General features: G+C 40.8%; 1 protein-coding gene across 2 annotated transcripts in view; it reads left to right on the forward strand.

Moving 5' to 3' along the window:
* RAI14 (retinoic acid induced 14) overlaps positions 1-18,623 on the forward strand; it is a 130,968-nt gene extending 112,345 nt beyond the window's left edge. For both annotated transcript variants that reach the window (XM_077816732.1, XM_077816733.1), the window contains 11 exons: positions 450-556; positions 3,634-3,812; positions 4,436-4,464; positions 5,456-5,542; positions 6,075-6,161; positions 6,859-6,916; positions 7,359-7,477; positions 7,980-9,512; positions 10,752-10,901; positions 16,198-16,263; positions 16,535-18,623. In XM_077816732.1, the coding sequence (XP_077672858.1) occupies positions 450-556; positions 3,634-3,812; positions 4,436-4,464; positions 5,456-5,542; positions 6,075-6,161; positions 6,859-6,916; positions 7,359-7,477; positions 7,980-9,512; positions 10,752-10,901; positions 16,198-16,263; positions 16,535-16,612 (2,493 nt within the window). In that variant the 3' untranslated portion in view covers positions 16,613-18,623. The remainder of the gene's footprint in view (positions 1-449; positions 557-3,633; positions 3,813-4,435; positions 4,465-5,455; positions 5,543-6,074; positions 6,162-6,858; positions 6,917-7,358; positions 7,478-7,979; positions 9,513-10,751; positions 10,902-16,197; positions 16,264-16,534) is intronic.
* Positions 18,624-18,938: the final 315 nt, after the last annotated feature.

Here is an 18,938-nt window from a genome sequence, read left to right on the forward strand (position 1 = left end):
TCTCACTTGAAGACTTATCTGGTGGGAAACCTTGTCCTTTTGATTCTATTTACCTAATTCATGTTTAAACTCACCACTTATTGTGGAAATATTTCTTAAGAAATTAAATGATTTATCTAGGACCTTAGAGACCTGCTCTGACGTGCTGTAGAGTTAACCAAAGAGCAAAGGGAGAACCAATAACCAACAGCATTCCTAAAGCTGTGCTGATTGATATCTCTGTGGATGCTCAGGCAAGGGATTAAATTAAGCCAAATTACATTGCCACTTGTTTCCTAACAAACGAAAGAAGAAAAATCCATGGTTTATGAAGGGGAAACTGGATATGCCTTACAATCCATGCTCTATAGAAGGAAGGGTCATAATTAACGTTTAAATTAACTGAGGGTTGGTTTTTTGGGGGGTGAATGAATTCATTCTTGTTCACAGTTTCTTAAATGTGTTCCTAGGATGGGAATTTACCCCTGTTGTTCGCAGTACAAAATGGCCATGCTGAGATATGTAGACATCTTCTGGATCATGGAGCAGACATCAATTCCAGGGACAAAAATGGAAGGTACAACAAAATAGCTTTGTTGTATTAGTGAATTCCATGATATTGACCTTTTGAAATTAAGTTTTTTTTTTTCTTTTTTCATCATACTTCCCCAGAACTGTCATTAATAGTAAATGTTGACAACTGTATAAGAGGTTGTCACCTGGCTGTGAGAGAAGGCTTGGAGCGTGTGCGGAGAGTTATGGCTAAAGTAAAATTTGAAAGGGTAAATACATAGGGCCAGCTGGCCCCTTTAAGACAGTCTTCACGCTTCCAGAGTGGTGTAAAATGGGAGAAAAATACACTTAAATATCCCTCCTACAAGAATCTGGCCAATAACATTCATATACAGTCTTTTGAAGGCTGCTTGGTTTTCTCCATTGGATTTTTTCCCATGTCTGGCTTGAGTCCACATTTCCAAGTTGGCTCCAATAACTACAAGACATGTTTCCAGACGGATTTTTCCTGTCTAAAAGGCCATTAAAGTACTGCGATGATCAGATGCTGGAAAACTGCAAGAGAAGACGCAACAAAGGACTCCACGATGGAAGTGCTGGAACTGGGGTTATTTAGTTTGCAGAAGAGAAGAGTGAGGAGGGAGTTGATAGCAGCCTTCAGTTACCTGAAGGGGGGTTCCAAAGAGAATGGAGCTAGATTGTTCTCAGTGGTGGCAGATGACAGAACAAGGAGCAAGGGTCTCAAGTTGCAGTGAGGGAGGTCTAGGTTGGATATTCGGAAACACTGTTTCACTAGGAGCGTGGTGAAGCGCCAGAATAGGTTACCTAGGGAGGTGGTGAAATCTCCATCCTTAGAGGTTTTTGAGGCCTGACTTGACAAAGCCCTGGCTGGGATGATTTAGTTGGGGTTGGTCCTGCTTTTGAGCAGGGGGTTGGACCAGATGACCTCCTGAGGTCTCTTCCAACCCTAATATTCTATGATTCTCTATAGCTGCACCATTTAGTAATATGTTGAATTTATAGGCTCATGATTTGTCAAAATTGCTTTTTAAAGAAGAGCATCCCAAGAGTATTTCCCCACTTTTTCTTTTTACAATTTTGTTGATGGAATTTACATTTTTTAAAAATGTTTGAACTGTTTTATAAACCAGTATTGAAATTGCCAGAGCAAAATGGATTGCTGAGGAGATTTGGCATTTACACATTGTAATGCACGATAAGATGATTTAGAGCACTTTACAGCATATGGGAAAAATAAGAGTTAGCCCTTACTTTGGACTGATACAGACTAAGTGCATTAGAGCAGTGTTTTGTTGTCAGCTTTTCTAAGAAAAGAAGAAAACTAGCCCCTTTGTCCAGTTGCTGAATGGCCTTGTCCTTGTTTTGAACCTACAGTGCTGTCCACTCTGAGAGGTCTCTCTACCTTTCGCTTACAGGCTTTCTGTTGACTCTATGGAAACTCTCTTGAAAGTTCATTGTCCACTTGTATGAGAGCATTTCACTCTTCAGTAGACAGCACAGTAGTTGTATTCCTGCTCTTTTTAGAAAACAGTAACGGTGAATAGAAGGGAGGAAGATGATACTAAATGAGAAACTCTGTTTTTCTTTCTGCCCTCTCCTCCTTGTATGAAGACTAGCTGAACGTATTATATATCTGATTTTGTGGCAATATGTATCACTAATTTATGTAGCTCTCTTAATATGAAAAAAATAAAAATTGGGGTTGTCCAACTTGAATATCCTGTCCAAATTCCAGTTGGGCAATTACTCTAAAATCATCTGTGCAATTTCACTTGAATATGATATTCTTCACTTTCCTCCCTTCCACTACTATTTTAACACACTGCTGTGCAACTGCCATCTTTCCACCGTGCTTCTGCCCCCAAGTGGTGAGTGAAAGGAGTGCTATAAAGTTTTGACAAATATGGAAGGAAACAATTCATTACCATAAAAAGAACAGGAGTACTTGTTGCACCTTGGAGACTATTTGATTTGAGCATAAGCTTTCATGGGTTACAGCCCACTTCATCGGATGCATAGAATGGAACATATAGTAAGAAGATATAGATAGATATAAATACACATACAGAGAACATGAAAAAGTGGAATAAGAGGCTAATTAATTAAGATGAGCTATTATCAGCAGGAGAAAAAAACTTATGCTCAAATAAATTTTAGTCTCTAAGGTACCACAAGTACTCCTGTTCTTTTTGCAGATACAGACTAACATGGCTGCTACTCTGAAAAAAAATTCATTGCCATGATCGTGTTTGCCATTGTTCTTGTCTGTTCCTTTCAAAGCACAAACTAAAAAACACCAATCTATTAGACCTATTTTCAAGCTGAGGGCAGCGTATTTTTCACAGGAGGGTAAACAAATGCTAGTATGCAGCAAAGTACTTTTGATAAAACTCTTCATCCCTGCAAGTAACTTGGAAGGATTTTAAAAAAATACAGTGTACTCCTGCTGCATGCAATCCACTATTCCAGGCTCTTGACACTGTTTGTAGGTTGCCTAGCCTTGGAGTTGGGATTGACTGCTAAATTTTTTTGTGGGATAACAAGATATTTTGGTTTTCTAGAGGAGATTTGAGCTGTCCTCCTTCACTGTGTGTCTTTTTAATTTATTTTGCTTTTTGGCTGAAATGAATAAATCTCCATGACTGTATCTGCGTTCACTTAAAAGCAATGAGTGAAATGCAGCTGTATTCAAATAGATGCTCTTGTCCTGCACCATGACTCTCAGGGCTGTAGTTTGATCTTGGCTCTGGCATCTGACAGCCTTTCTAATCAGAAGCTGCTTTTGTGCCAGTTTCCTTTTGAAAACTGGACAGCCTGCTGATAAAAGTTGCCCATCAGGTACCTCCTCTCGGAAGTGCAGTGATGAGACTCAAGATGGAGCAAGGATCAGAATACCAAATTCCTCAAAAAGGCCCTAGGGGTAGGTTGGGGGCTGGGGTGGGAGCAGGTGTGTGGGGAGAAATGAGGAGAGAAATTGTGCATGTTGATTTAAAAAAACAAATCTTGGATTTTATGGATGTTTGTCCATGACTCAGGATGTTTTTCCCAAAAAAGTTATGTGACAGAGCTACTGCCCTAAGAGTGGAATCGTTACACTTGGGCTCTGTGTGTTTTCTCTAGAACTGCTTTGATGCTGGCTTGTGAAGCTGGCGGCCTTAACATTGTGGAAGCCTTGGTCAGAAAGGGTGCTGACTTCAGCCTTGTAGATGCCCTTGGACACGATGCCCTACATTACTCCAAGCTCTCTGAGAACGCCGGGATTCAGAGCCTCCTCCTGTCGAAGATCTCTCCGGATGCCGGTATGTGAGAGGAAATAATGTGTCAGTTTGAACTGACCTGATCTGTTTTCAACGAGAAGTGAATTTACTTTTTGCACTATCTTGAAATGAGCTAGTTCTTGCAGGTAATTAGCATGCTGTTTAACTTAGCACTGCACCCAGTTTGCGAGGTGCTTCCTAAAACACAGAAGTGATCCCTGCTCCAAAAAACTTGCCAGATAGTGTTCCAGGGGGCTAGTGGAGCAATAGGGAGCAGCTATGAGGAAGAGGAACAGAGGGAAATTACTGCAGTAACATAGCAAGGGCTAGCACACAGCATGGAGTTGGGCTTTTTATTCTGTGACGGGAATAAATTAAAGTTCTTAGCTGGCTAATTTTGTTTACGCTTCCCAGTGATGGATGTCATGGAGAGGCTCTAATGTAGAGAGGGGAGTGGCCTTGTGGACTCTTTCAAGAAGGGTATTCCAAGTATGTAGGCAGCATGAAAGAAATGCAGGAGACTTGTTGGAGAAGAAGTAGACAAATGGGATATCCAGGCTGGCATTGCAGGCAGTCAGGGTGGGGTGGGGCCATGCAAAGACATTATTGCTTTTTTTCTTAATGGTATTTAACATAAAATACTTTTCCCCCTCCCTGCTCTACAGATACGAAGTCACCAACAAAGCCAAAGCAGGTATTTGTCTCTCTCATGTTACTTGAAAATATTCAGACTATACAGGTCTGTGACTTCCTGTGAAAATGATAAATGGCATATGCTTAAAAGCACCAATAAATGTCACTCTGAGATTTACCTGTAATTATAATGTTCTATAGTATGAATGTTTGAGTTGCTCATAGTAGAAGCATGTTGCAGAAATATATTGCTTTAATAGCTTTTTTCTCTTTTTTAAACTTTGCCTTTTACAAGATTCAGTAACCAATCAGCTTTGGGGAGGCAGGAAAAGGGTTCTGGGGGGAAGGGTGTGGTTCTGTGGTTAGGGAGAGGAAGCACAAACTCTTGTGGAAAAACTCAAGAGTTTAGGCCCCAAGACTGGACTTTCTCACACCTTGATTATGGAGACAGACAAAGGCAAAGCTTTTCAACAGGAAACAGATATTCCAGGGTTACAAGGGGTATTGCTGGGATGCCCTTTGCTGGAGAGCCCAGTGGTGAAAATCCCACCAGGTTGAAGCAATAAAAATGCCCTACTAGCACTTATTAGGGGCATAATATTTTGGAGGGTGCACACCCCATTAAAGTGAGAAGCCATGGAGTGACTGATTCAGGCGCTCCCCTTCCAGAAGAAATAGTTCTTTCATGCTATCCAAACACAAGAGTGGTTGACGAAGAAGAAAAATAATGGCCATTCGTGGTCAGTTAACTAAGCTGTGAACGAATGATGTATTTGAGATTACTAGTAAATGCTAAACCTTTCATCAGCTTGTGCTTTTTCACTAAATCTTTGTTTTTGCTGAAGCATGAATTGCAAAGGGGGTGGGGGCCATCCTTGTCTTCAAGCATGCCTAGTATCTTGCCTACTATAGCAATGTAGTTATTGTGGAGAAGCTTGAATGAGACAAGGAACAAATTGCTCAAATTATGTGGGGTTTTTAATAAAACTGCTTACTCAGACTTTACTAACCAAATTAACAAACCTCCATTCTCTGGCCTGTGAAACTTTCAGCATGACCAAGTCTCTAAATTAAGTTCAGAAAGAAGTGGAACTCCAAAAAAACGCAAAGCCCCACCTCCTCCTATCAGTCCTCTCCAGGTAAAGAAAAAGTCCAAGTTTGAACATTTTGATATTTGTAGTGGGATGGGAAAGATCCAGAGCACAATGTGAATGATGCTGGCAAAATCTGCTGTGTTATTTTATATGTCTGTCTCATGTGTTATGAGTAGATTTTTTCTGAGGTTAGGATGACATCTTGAAAACCCGTATTGGTTACAGTTATTAAGAAACCTGCTAGAAATGTGGCATGGTCTAAAAGCTGCACATAAAGGTGGTCTCTTTTGATGAATGGTTTAAAATGCACTTCCACATACAGATAGCTGTAGAAATCTAATAAGGGGAGAGAGCAGGAAAGATATATAATATGGGATTTAATTACAGCTTAACAAATAGGTTATTAAACTGAAACATTGCTCATGTCTGGAAATAATGCATGTGTGCTGCTGGCTAAGAACAGCATTGAGTAATTAGGTTTGCTCTTTGGTGCTAACACAGAATTATTGCATATGTTAACCCAGGCAGTAGAACTCCCTAATATATACACACACACACACACACACTTCTTTTTCAGTTCAGTGATTTGTCCTCTCCACGTTCAGCAACCTCAACTCCAATTGCTGGAAAAGGACAGGTGTTCTTCACTGAACAAGTATGCAAGGTATATTTACTCTTGCTGTTCTGTCATTTTAATAAATTTTGGCTGTATTTAAGGGGATAAAAATATAGAACTTTGATAATCCACATCAGTGACTGGGAGATCCACTGTGAATGGTTGAATTTTGATAAATAAATGGTTTATAATGTGCGTAAAATCAAAGGGCATATATTTTGTAAACTTATTTTGATATTTTCTTTCAGTAAATGTGGTGGTAATTCATAATAAATGAGTAAATGTTTTGCATCCTAACACACAGTAGCAAGTTATTTAATGCTAACAAAGTGCCTGGCATGTTCATTACATACAATAAAGACAGTCCTCGTTCAAAAGATTTCATCGGGATGAGTAGTCACTTGCTACTGTGTGATTTCACCCTGTGTTATCGAAGACTGTAGTCCTTTGATGTTTTAAATATATCATACGCACTACATTGCATAATTTGGCGCATAGGGAAAGACTTTCAAAACTGCCTGCGGGAGTGTGGATGCCCAGATCACATTAATTTTAATGGGAATCGGGAGGCCAAATCTCTTAGGTGAATTTAAAAATCTGGCCCCTAACTTTTAAGGAATGTTGTTTGGAACAAGACATCAGACCCCAGAGCATCCATTCTGCAGGGCTTGACCTCATTCCATACTCATTTCTGTGAAGTCTAGAACTTCTTGAAGTGAAAGGGTTGTCTCCTTGTGTCTCACAGGAAGAGATCAGCTCCATTCAGCGAGATAACAAGGATAGATTGAGTGATAGTACTACAGGTAAGGTGAATAATAAAGCCTTCTTTAATTCTCAAAGCTTATTCTTTTTATCAACTGTCTTTTAGAACCATTTAAATGTAGGAATAATGGTAATGATATTTGAGAATGGTTTCAACATTGTAACTCTGTAGAAAAACTGACGTGCCAGTGATTAAACCGTTTTTAGAAATCTAGCTAGAAATAATTCCTTCATTTGGCATATTAATGGTGTCCCTCTGGGACATGCGGTATTGGCCTCTGTCGGAAGGCAGGATACTGGGCTAGATTGACCTTTTGGTCTGACCCAGTATGGCTGTTCTTATGAAAAAAAACAAAACAAAACAAGTTCACACCATCTCAAAGTCATAATGATTTTATGTGAAAGGATAGTGACTGTAGCAAAAGCAGGAAATACGTCATCACTTCAGTTGTTTTAAATGGTTTGAAACCATTTTTTTTAAAGGGGCTGATAGCTTACTGGATATAAGTTCTGAAACTGACCAGCAAGATCTGCTTGTATTGTTGCAAGCAAAAATTGCTTCTCTAACACTACACAATAAGGAGTTACAAGACAAATTACAGGTATGTATTACATTTATGCACCTAATTCAAAGGAAAGGGATCTTTCAGTTCTTGAATAGCGGAATAAAGAACTACTTTGTTTTATAGTGATGTGCTGTGAAGATAAATTAAGACAGTTTGTAGGTAGTAAGAGTTTCAAGAAATCAAGAGGAAACTTTGACTTCGAGTATGAAATCGTTTGCAATTCTCATTTTCCCCATAAATTAGATGATAGCCTTTTTTTTTTTTATAGATGGAGTTAATTATTTCAGAACTCTGACTAATGATTGAGGGTTTTCAGCATTTTAACTCTCATAGCTTTTGATCCTTTTTGTGCTTCAGAAATCATCCCAGGTATTTAGATGCACTTAGCAGCCAGTATCTTCCTTTGCGTGCTAAGCTTTGCTGAAAATCTAGCCCACAATGTTTTCATTGTTCATCTCTGTAGGGCACAGTAAGAGTTCCTTACTTAATCTACTCAGTAACATATATTGTTTTATAAACACTAATGATTTTTATGCAGGAAAAAGCACCCAGAGAAACAGAAATGGATTCCACCCTAGATTCCTATCATTCCACCCAAACAGAGTTTGATCAGTCAGTGGATAGACAAAGTCAAACTTCAGCTCAGGAGCTAAAATCATCCTCATTAAATGCAACACAAACTCAAGAGAAGTCAACAAGCAACAATGAGGTAAAAATTAAGCGTCTACAAGAAGATTTAAAGGATATACAGAGGAAATTAGATAATTCCGAAGCAAAAAGAGAGTACTTAGAGACCCAACTTCAGTCTAGAATCCCAGAAACAATTAATTTAAACAGTGCAGATATTTCTGAAAATAGCTCTGATCTTAGCCAGAAACTTAAAGAAACCCAATGCAAGTATGAAGAAGCTATGAAAGAGGTCTTGAATGTACAAACGCAGATGAAATTGGGCCTTGTTGCTTCTGAAAACAAAGATGCTTACTCGGATGTCCATGAACTGAGGGTTACATGTGAGGAAATTGAAGTGCTAAAGCAAGAACTCAGGAAAGCATTAGAGGAAAGTGAAAGGCATAAAGAGAAAGTGAGAGAGCTACAGGAAAAACTTGAAGAAAGAGAGCAGAACGTTGCTAGCAAAATGTCTATAGAAGAATGTGAGGAAATAAAAAATTCTTATTGTTCAATAATTGAGAACATTAACCAAGAGAAAGCTTTGTTGATCGAGAGATACAAAGAAGGGCAAGAAGAAATCAAAAGGCTACAAGACAAGTTAAATCAGATGCAGTTGGAATCCAGTGATGAAGCTCGGGAGATAAAAGAAGCAAGGGATAGAATGATAGATGACCTACACAGACAAGTTAGTGAGCTGTCTCAGTTGTACAAAGAAGCACAAACAGAGCTTGAAGATTACAGGAAGAGGAAAGCATTAGAGGATGTAGCTTTGGAATACATTCCTAGAGATGAGCATGAGAAACTGATGTGGGTAACAAATTCATTGAAAGATAAAGCTGAAGATGCATTATCTGACATGAAGTCCCAGTACACACAGGTATTAAATGAAGCAGCTCAGCTCAAGCAACTGATAGATACTCAGAAACAAAACTCTGTACCAGTTGCTGAGCATCTTGAGGTGGTAACTGCTCTCAGGTGTACGGCAAAGGAAATGGAAGAAGAAATAAATGAATTTAAGGAAGAGCTTATTAACAAGGAAACTGAGGTAAGAAATCTGCAGAAGGAATTGTTGGAAGAAAAAGCTGCAATTAAGGAAGCAATGGTGCCCAGAGCTTCATATGAAAAACTCCAGTCATCGTTGGAAGGTGAAGTTAATATTTTGTCATCCAAACTAAAGGATTTAATGAAAGAGAAAGAGAATGTGTCCGTAGATGCTGCACAATTGAGAAATGAAGTCTTGCAATTAAAAGGGGAAAAAGAAGGTATTCAAACTCTCCTTGAGGGCAAGGAGCAGGAAATAAATGGACTTTACCGTAAGTACCATCAAGCTCAAGAAGATCTTCTTGACATGAAAAGATATGCAGAAAGCTCGTCAAAGCTAGAAGAAGATAAAGATAAAAAGGTTAGTGATTCATTAAAGAGATTGGGTTTCCTGGATGTTTAGACCTTATAAAGCAACTTGAGTAACGCATGCAGTTCACAGCTCCATATTAAACAAAGTGTCACGGAGTATAACTTTTGAATACACCTTTCTGTCTTGTAATCTAAGGTCCCAGAATCCCATCTTTAATACTGATAAAAGCTTGTTTGGCTAAATGCATATTTGACCCTGTGGAGATCCCCACAAGGAGAGCTGCATGATCTGTCACTGTCAGGTGAAGTCATATGTGGCCCAGTTGCCCAAGTGCTTGCACTCCTGTTTTGAAATGATGGGCGTGGGAGTTAGAACAGGGAGAGATCCACGGGGAGAGAAGTTTTGCAAACCTAAATAAAGATGCACAAGTGACCAAAGATCCTACAGTTCTTATTTTACCCAGATCATTTCACCCATCCCTACTCATCTTTTTCCATAATTGGGATATCTGAGAGCACAGAGTTCTTATAATAGAAAATGGGCCACAGATGTGGTAGCTGGCTATATAACATTTTGCTGGCTCTGTATACTTGGCCCAAGCGAGCTGCATTTCTGTCTTCAGACATAGATGTATTCAGAGGCTGTGCCCATAGAGTCAGTAAACGCAATACCTCAATGGTATAAATATTGCTTCACGTAAGTTGTTAAAGCAATGAGTTTCCATTTGGAAATGTGAGAATTCTGTACAAAAGCAAATTTGCTAACAGAAACGGAATGCTTAAAATGATCAGGATGGTGGAGGGAAATTTGGCAGTGAGCCAAGAGGCTTTGGTGGGGAGGGAGCTGGAATGGTGGGTGAGATGTAGGCAGAAAGAAGAGTAGTATGCCAGAGATTTGGGGGGAAGTAAATAGAGGTAGAAAGGTAAGTAGGAGAGAAACAATTTCTGGGAGAGGCAGATGGAGAGAGTAGCCAGCTGGGAGGACCTACATCTGCATGCATTCCTCCCAGTACTGGTGAGGAGCTAGAACTGCCTACTGGCTTGCAGAGTAAGGAGGAGGCACTGCAGAGCTGGCTGAGAAAGAGCTACATCCCTTTGTGTAGACAAAGGGTTGCAGCATGGTGGGAGCACTATAACCTCTTGTTTACCTAGTAGCCGCCTTGTGCCTCAGATCAAGGTAGGGTTGCTTTTTCAGAATTCAGAAAAAAAGGCACAAATGTTCTCTAAATAAAGCACAGCAAAACCGTATTTCTTGCATCCTTTCACATGTACTATTTTTCCTTGATAGATCAATGAGATGTCCAAGGAAGTTTGCAAGTTAAAAGAAGCATTGAACAGTCTTTCTCAGCTTTCCTACTCAACCAGTGCACCCAAAAGACAAAGCCAACAGCTGGAGGCATTACAGCAACAAGTGAAACAGTTACAAAATCAACTGGCTGTAAGTGTCGGTTTCTTAACTGATAAACTCCAGCTGCTCTGATTGCTAATAGGATGTGAAGTCTTCCTTACAGTGCCCAGTTAAAGTGAAGCACAACTACTGAGTACGAGAAATGGATGCTTAATGCAATAAAGTGATCCCTTTTAATATATGCTATAACTGATAGTAGTGAATCCTCATTATTGTCACAGCAATGCACTCTTTCGGCAATAATACAAAACTGAGTTACTGTGTTCCAGTATATCCCCAGAGATCTCGCACTTAGATCAGTCAACTTCACTCCATTTTCTGCTCTGGAGATACGGGAAATAGTGCAGCAGTTCCCAATAATTGAAATGATACTGCATTATACAGGATGCAGTTGCTTAAGCTACTGTGTTGAGGTTAAGCATTAATTGGCATTAAATAGGTTGATAAAATAATTATGGCACCTCCTAAGCAGATGTCATCACATCTCAATACATTTGTTCATTTTGCTGTGTCACAACTAAACTAAACTGTAGCAGAAATGCCACAGCTTTAAATGGATATCCAAACCTCTGAGACGCTGGGCTGTTAGAGCAATGTTTAACAGTTGATCCAACATGTTATAACTGTAATAAAATGTGGTGTACTTGTGTGGCATAAAGTACAGAGCCAGTTTGCAATGGGTTTTTGTGTTGCTCAGAAAGGTGCAGATTTAGTCATCAGTTAAGATCTTTTTAAAAAATAATTAAAAGCTAAAATAAGCCTGATATTTTTGGAAGAAATCTTGTGACAAGTTTCTATCCAAACAGGCCCATATTTTTTTTTTAAGAAGATGATAATTTTTCTCAGAATTGTGAACTGCTTTGAATGGTTTTAAAATTGGACCTTCAATGGGGTTTCCCGTTTACAAGTAAAGGGCCCAGTCCAGCAGAACATGAAGACTTCCAAGCTGCAAAGAGCCGAAAAGCATTTTTTAAACCACAGAAAGCTCTTGCTGTGCGTTACGGAGCTGCTCTGGCAGTGCTTAAAGTGGGTGTGTTGGGAGGCCTGCCAGGAGTCGCAGACCTGGCCCCCCACCACCCCCCCCCCCAAAAAAAAAAAAAAAAGTTAAGACTTGAGCCTGGTTGCTGAGGAGCATACTTCAGGGATTGTCTTACCAAAGCTGCTGCTCCTAGATTATGAAATACACCTCCCCGCCCCACCCTGCCCCCAAACACAGATCTTTTTTTCAGATCTCTTTAAGCACCAAGTTCTGGGAAGGAAAGCTCTTGTATTTGAGTTCCCAACCTGCTGAGCTACACCGCTTTCCTGGTGCCTGTTGTTCCTTCTCCCCAGTCAGGCAGCGGGAGTTAATGTGGTGCTGGGCTAGAATTAGTCTCTTTCAGGAATACTAGTGGGAGCAATAGACGTAGTAAATCATTTAAACAATAAAACATTTAGGCCAGGTCTACACTAAAAGGTTAGGTCAACCCAGCTACATCACTCAGGGATGTGAAAAATCCACACTCCTGAGTGACATAGTTAAGCCAACCTACTCCCAGTGTAGATAGCGCTTGGTTGACATATGAATTCTTCTGTGAGTAGTGTCCCAATGGGTGCTCCACTTCAGGTGCACATGCGCCTCTCAAGCCTGTGGTTGGATATTTTTCAATTAGCAGTGTCCATTCAGCCTGCACCTGTGCTGTGTACAACCTAATGCTGCACTCCGAAGGCATATACGGCTGCGCAGGCAAACCACCCTCAGTTCCTTCTGTATCACCAGAACTGAGCTCTAGTGTGGCTGCCTCGTGCATGCGTCAGCGTGTTTTGGAGTTGATGTTTAGTTGAGTGTTTCAAGTTAGGGTTAGTTGTTAATATAAAATTAGCTAGTTGAGAGGTTTTCGATTTTCCTCCCCCATTTTTTTCTGGAGACCTTATTGGGCCTGGCCGAGCATGTTCCAAATGCTGCCTCTTTTGTCAAGAAGTTATCCTGATCGGTGTTGGCTACAAAGTGTTTCTGTTGCTTGGGAGAGTCCCATCTCTCCCAAAGTGCAGTTTTTGCCTGGCTCTAAAATCTAGAGCTTGGAAGAATCAGGAGACCAAGCTGAACATGATGATGATAGTGGAGCACTCCCTTCGACTGGCTTCTGAGTCAGATCAGGAGACCCACCCACTTTAGGTTGGGGAGGTTTAGGTTGGATATTAGGAAAAACTTTTTCACTAGGAGGGTGGTGAAACACTGGAATGCATTACCTAGGGAGGTGGTAGAATCTCCTTCCTTAGAAGCTTTTAAGGTCAGGCTTGACAAAGCCCTGGCTGGGATGATTTAATTGGGGATTGGTCCTGCTTTGAGCAGGGGGTTGGACTAGATGACCTCCTGAGGTCCCTTCCAACCCTGATAGTCTATGATTCACTTTCCCCCATACATCTGTCTCCTGACAGAGGCAGTGCCCTTTCAACTTTGGCCAAGTTCTTGCCTGAGAAAGGGAAGATCTCAAAGGACTCAGGGAAGGCTCCAGAGAGGAGGAGCTCGGTCTCCCGCCACAAGGAGCCAGCTCCCAAGAAGTCCTGATTTCCTGCTAGATCTGTGGTGTAAAAGGCCTTGAAGTCTCGACTGTCTACCATGCAGGTGAAAGACACTTCCTGTGGTACTGATGGAGCAAGGAGATCCTGGAGTATCTGGTATCATCTGCTTCCAGATCAGCACAGACTACTTCATATTCAACAATGGTGCCTTCCCACTCAGCTCAGTCAGTACTGACAAAATTGAAGCACACATCATTGGCCCTGGCACCTATGCGCACCAGATCAACTGCTGCATCAGTACCGACCTCCTCAATACCAAAGGAATCTGTTACTCCAGGGACTTGTTGAGTGTTAGGGACCCACTGCTTGTGTGTTCTGAACTAATTCTCAGTACCAAGACCCCAGTCTCTGGATTACCAGTGTTTCCTGGTACCACAGGATTCTCCATTCTTTTCACTGGGGCCCCCTCCGTTGAAGGACACTGCTAGATCCATATCCACAGCAGTTGTCATGGGCAGGGTGTCCTGGCTCCAGTTGTCATGATTCCTGAGAGAGTCCAGAATACAATTGAGGACCACCTGTTTCCCGAGAAGAGCTTCTGACCATCAACTATGGTTGAGTCCCTGCTTACGCTGAAGGAGTCCAGGGTCCCTGCTCAGATCTTCAGGTATATACACCCTACGGGTCTCAAACTGCCCCATAGATCATGCCTGGCTCAGTTCTTTGGTTTTCACAGAACCACCAAGCCTGCTAGAAAAAAATTCCAGAGGAAAAGAGCTTCCCACCCTCCATTCAGGAGGTACCCGGTCAGCATCAAAACAGCAGTTTTGAGGGTTGGATTGCTATCTGAGACAGGCTATTAATCTACTGTTATTATTTCCTAAACCAAATAAACCTCAGCGGGAGACTTCACTTCGTACGTTAGATATATGATAGGCATTGGCCTTTTATCTGGATAGGACCAAGCAATTTTGGAAATCACCTAAACTCTTTGTATCCATCACAGAAAGATCTAAGGGGTCCACAATCTCTTCACAGACACTGGTGAGATGGATCTCTGCGTGTATTATTGCTTGCTATGATGCAGCTGGTGCTTTGCCTCTTCAGAGGATTTTAGCGCACACTACCAGATTACAAATAACTTCCACAGCATTATTCAAAAACATTTCCAGTGTCAGAGAGCTGCAGAGCTGCTACATGGGCTTCAGTGCATACCTTTTCTAAATGCTATGCCTTGGTCTGCACTGTCAGGTCTGATGCGGCACTTGATTTTGCTGTACTGTCTTCAGTCTTAAACTTGATTCCGAAGGTCCCCACTCCCTATGAGGATACTTCTCGGGTGTCATCTGAAGTGGAGTACCCATAGGGTGCTCCGCTACCTACCCTCTTTCCCCTCTGCTTCAGACTGTTCTTGTTGGACATTCGCATTGAGAAGGAACTGCGGGTGGTTTGCCTGCCCAGCTCTGTGTGACCTGGGAGCACAATACGAGGTAGCATAGAGCACATCCGCAGGCCAAATGGACACTGCTAACAGAAAATCTCCCATCAAGGGCTCAAAAGGCTCATGCGCACCTGAAGTGGAGCACCCATAGGGACACATCTCGAAGAACCAAAGTTACTGCACAAGCTGAGTTGCCTTTTCTTCCGTTGACCTAAATACTGCCTCTTGGGGAGGTGGATTAACTACAGCAATGGGAGAACCCTTCCCACCGCTGTAGTTAGCATCTACGCTGAAGCACTACAGTGGTGGTGTAGCAGTTTAAGTGTAGACATAGCCCTACTTAAAAATGAAGGCTTATGGCCATCTCGTAGCCTGCTGCCAGAGTTCTGTAGGAGTCTCTCATCTCCAGCTGCTTCCTTTCCTCCACTGCCTAACCACGAGAGCTGGGCCAGAAATGGTTTTCCCTTCCTGTGAAAAGTTTTGAGATTACAAGTTCCACATTGGGATGAACCCGAGACCTTTAAAAGTGGTGTTTTTATGAGCGTGAATGAGTGAGAGGCCAACTCACCCTCCTACCCAAGAATAGCCAATAGCCTGGTGGTCAGGAAGCTTGCCTGGGATGTGGAAGTCCCTGGTCTGATTGGGGCAGAGCATGGACTTGCCCTGACCCCAGGCTACTGGCTATTGTGGGGTTGGTGTTTCCTCTCTCTCACCCCATTGATAAGTTTAGGAAAGGGGTGGTATAATGTTAGGGTTGTATGGCCCACTTCTCTCAACCTAGTTTCTAAAACAGAACTTCAGGTTTACCTGGGAGATGGTTCTTGGGCCACAGCATTCTGTGACCACAGAAGAGGGGCTTGTCTTTGGCTGAATATGTAGTAATTTGCCAGAGCTCCATAGGACAGGACCCTTATGAACCTCATCTGCACTAAGAAATCTACTCATTGCTGACAAAGGGGTGTGGCAGTGGGTGCAGTTGAACTGTTGCTGAAAACTGTTTAACTGCAAGTGGTTTAGCTTCCTTGCAGAAAAACCAGCTACAGTTTCAGAGACTGTGGCTCACTGTGGTTTGATCCTGTCTGTCTGCAGCTAAACCATTTTGAGCACCAATAACAGCTGTACTATATACTTCCCTGGTGAAGATAAAGCTATAGCCTCTAAGTGGGCCATACACTTCAAAGGGACCTATTTTGGCTGGCCCAATTGTAAAATACTGCTTGGTGTAATGCATGTATGCAGATGAGCACTATAGTTTTCTTATATAAGTAAAGATACCATTTTATCATAGCTGTCGAGATCCATGTGCTCTAAAACAAAATGTGGTGGTTTTTTTAAGTGAATTTGCATGCACATTCCTTGACTTGGCATCTTAATATTTTTTAGGAGACAAAGAAACAGCACCAGGAGATTGTATCAGTGTACAGGATGCATCTTCTCTATGCTGTGCAGGTATGATTGCATATTTCTCAGTTACGTGAGATATGTTGTGTTTTAATGTAAGAGGTCCCTTCTGCAAATCTATAATGAAAATAGCTTCTTATCTTTTGGTTACCCTAGACAAAAAGTCTGACTATTTAACAGAAATTTAAAGCAACATCCTCTTAAAAAAGATTGGGAGTTGGGGGGGTTAATATACTTTTAAAACTACTCATTTATGTAAAATTTATGAAAGAGTAAAAAGGTGCTAGAATTAAACGTACTTTTTCCTCTTTCTGTCTAGGGTCAAATGGATGAAGATGTCCAGAAAGTGCTTAAACAGATTTTAACAATGTGCAAAAGCCAATCACAAAAAAAGTGAAACAAACTGTTTGTATTGATTCCTGTCATGCTGCCATGGTGTTTAGCTAGGCTCACCTTAACACCAGATTTAAAATTGGCAACCTGCTGCTTTTTTTTTTTTTTTTTTAGTGAACTGGATTTGTCTCTGCCAATATTCCTGTTCATTCTATGTACTATGACCTAACACATCTGCACATCATCTTCCTTCCCACAAAGTTTTCAGAGTACTGTTTTCATATCCAAAATGCAAGTATTTTTCAGAGCTGTTGTTACTTTGGCCACCCCAGATGTAAAGTGTGGTCCGCAGTGTTGTGTTGTGCTTCACAGCTTCCTTCTTCAATATGAAGATGCTTTCAGGGTGGGCTACAGGTCCCAGCATGCAACACTCCATCTTGACACAAATAGTCACACCTCTGGGTAAAGGTGAAGTTCTCCATTCTGAGTCCTGGTCCTGGATATTGAAAAGGAGGTGGGGTGTTCTAGTCTGCTCAGTGTTTTTGCCCTTGCATCTTCCCAGATGTGACCTGGGGTTGGGCAGTGTTCATTCACCCATGTAGTAATGAACAAAAGCAGATATTTGTGTGAAATTTTGCTTAGTAAGCCAGAACATCAAGCAACTAAACTTACCTGTAATTTGTTTTATGTTTAACAAGATTAACATGGATTATGAGTTACCATGTCCGCTGTACACTGAGTATATAAAATCCATGCCGTACATCTTTATATTTAATTGCATTGTCTCAATATTGGACACAATAGTTTATAACATAAACAAAACTAATTTAGAATGTAAAACCATAAATCAGATGAACCTCAAAAGTTCTGTACAAAATAACCCTTTTCAGTAGGTCAGACTCTCTATGCAAATATTCACACTGCTGTTGGCCATGGAGCTCAGGAAAAAATAACACATATACTTCAAGGGAAACAAGGGATTCTAGTGAATGCAGGATGTTTACAGTGAGACTCAATGCCTCACAATTCTTCACCTCACTTTTGTAAAGATCTGCTCTTCAATATATTTTTATTGGCCCTCCAATGAAATTTTTTTGTAACTAAACCATTTTGCTACATGATGTTTGCATTAAACTATATTAACAAATATTTTAGGTAACCATGTTTAAGGCTCTCTTTTTACCCAAAGTATTCAGCTAGACTAGACTAAAGCATAGTTAAGTATTCTCAGCCTGGAAAAACTGTGTAAAGTCATAGATCTGTCAGCATATCCAACAGCATTGAAGTGTAAATGACCATTCATCCTGCTCTTTCATCAAATGCAGGAGAACATGAGACATTTGTGCTGTCATCTAACAATAATTTCTACAAGTGTCTTGGGCAGGAGAGGGCATCACTGAAGCCTTTGTCTGTCTTTAAGAATTAAAAGTAGAATTGGAAATGCTTCATGTGGTAAAATGACAGCGAATAGTAGAGAACTAAGGAAGAATATTTCTAAGAACACAGTGCATTTAAGGGTTAAAACCATTCTAGCTTGCAGTTTCAGTTATGGCATTGGTTTTATTCCTGTTGATGGAGATATTTCCAGAGCTACATAATCTATGAACTTTATAGACTCCTAATTTGACAGAATCTATAGTGCCTCAGGCTTACTTGGACACACAATGCACTTACATCAGATAATTCCTAACAAGGACAAAGCTCAAAAGGATTAAAAACTTTGCATTATTTAGACCTTTCTGTTACTTTTCTTAGGTTGTTTAACTAATGATTGTTAATTTTGGACAGTATTTTCATTAGACAATTTGGAAAATACTCCAAAGAAATGTGAAAGGACGATTTTTCTGTATTGCAGCAATTGCATGCTTGAAATTTTTAAGTAAAGTTTAAAACTTGATGAACCATTTTGTAGTTTGCTGTTCAGATTTAGTCTTCTACCTTGTTTTGTTATGCATATTTATTACAATTATCTTTGTGAAATATTGAAAAGTATACACTATAGCATAGCATTTGTTCTTGTATGTAATTTACAAAATGTTTCCTTATGCAGCAAATAAACTATTTCCATTTTTTCATCTTTGCTCTTTTTGTGCATTCAGCTAGAGGTTGTTTGTACTAGGGGAGATAATGCTATAGTACATATTTCAGTTATATTAAACAATATAATATTATGGTTGTGTAGCTGTTAAATGTGCAGGGCCAGCTCCAGGCACCAGCTTTCCAAGCAGGTACTTGGGGCGGCATTTAGAATGGGGCGGCAGCCCGTGTCCCACGGCGGCAATTCAGTGGCAGGTCCGCTGCTTTTCCTGCTGCAGCAGCTTTCGGCGGCAGCAATTCGGCAGCGACTGCTTGGGGCGGCCAAATTGGTAGAGCCGCCCCTACAAATATGT

Source organism: Eretmochelys imbricata, chromosome 5 (genome assembly GCF_965152235.1).
Source record: "Eretmochelys imbricata isolate rEreImb1 chromosome 5, rEreImb1.hap1, whole genome shotgun sequence".
NCBI classification, from domain to species: Eukaryota; Metazoa; Chordata; order Testudines; family Cheloniidae; genus Eretmochelys; species Eretmochelys imbricata.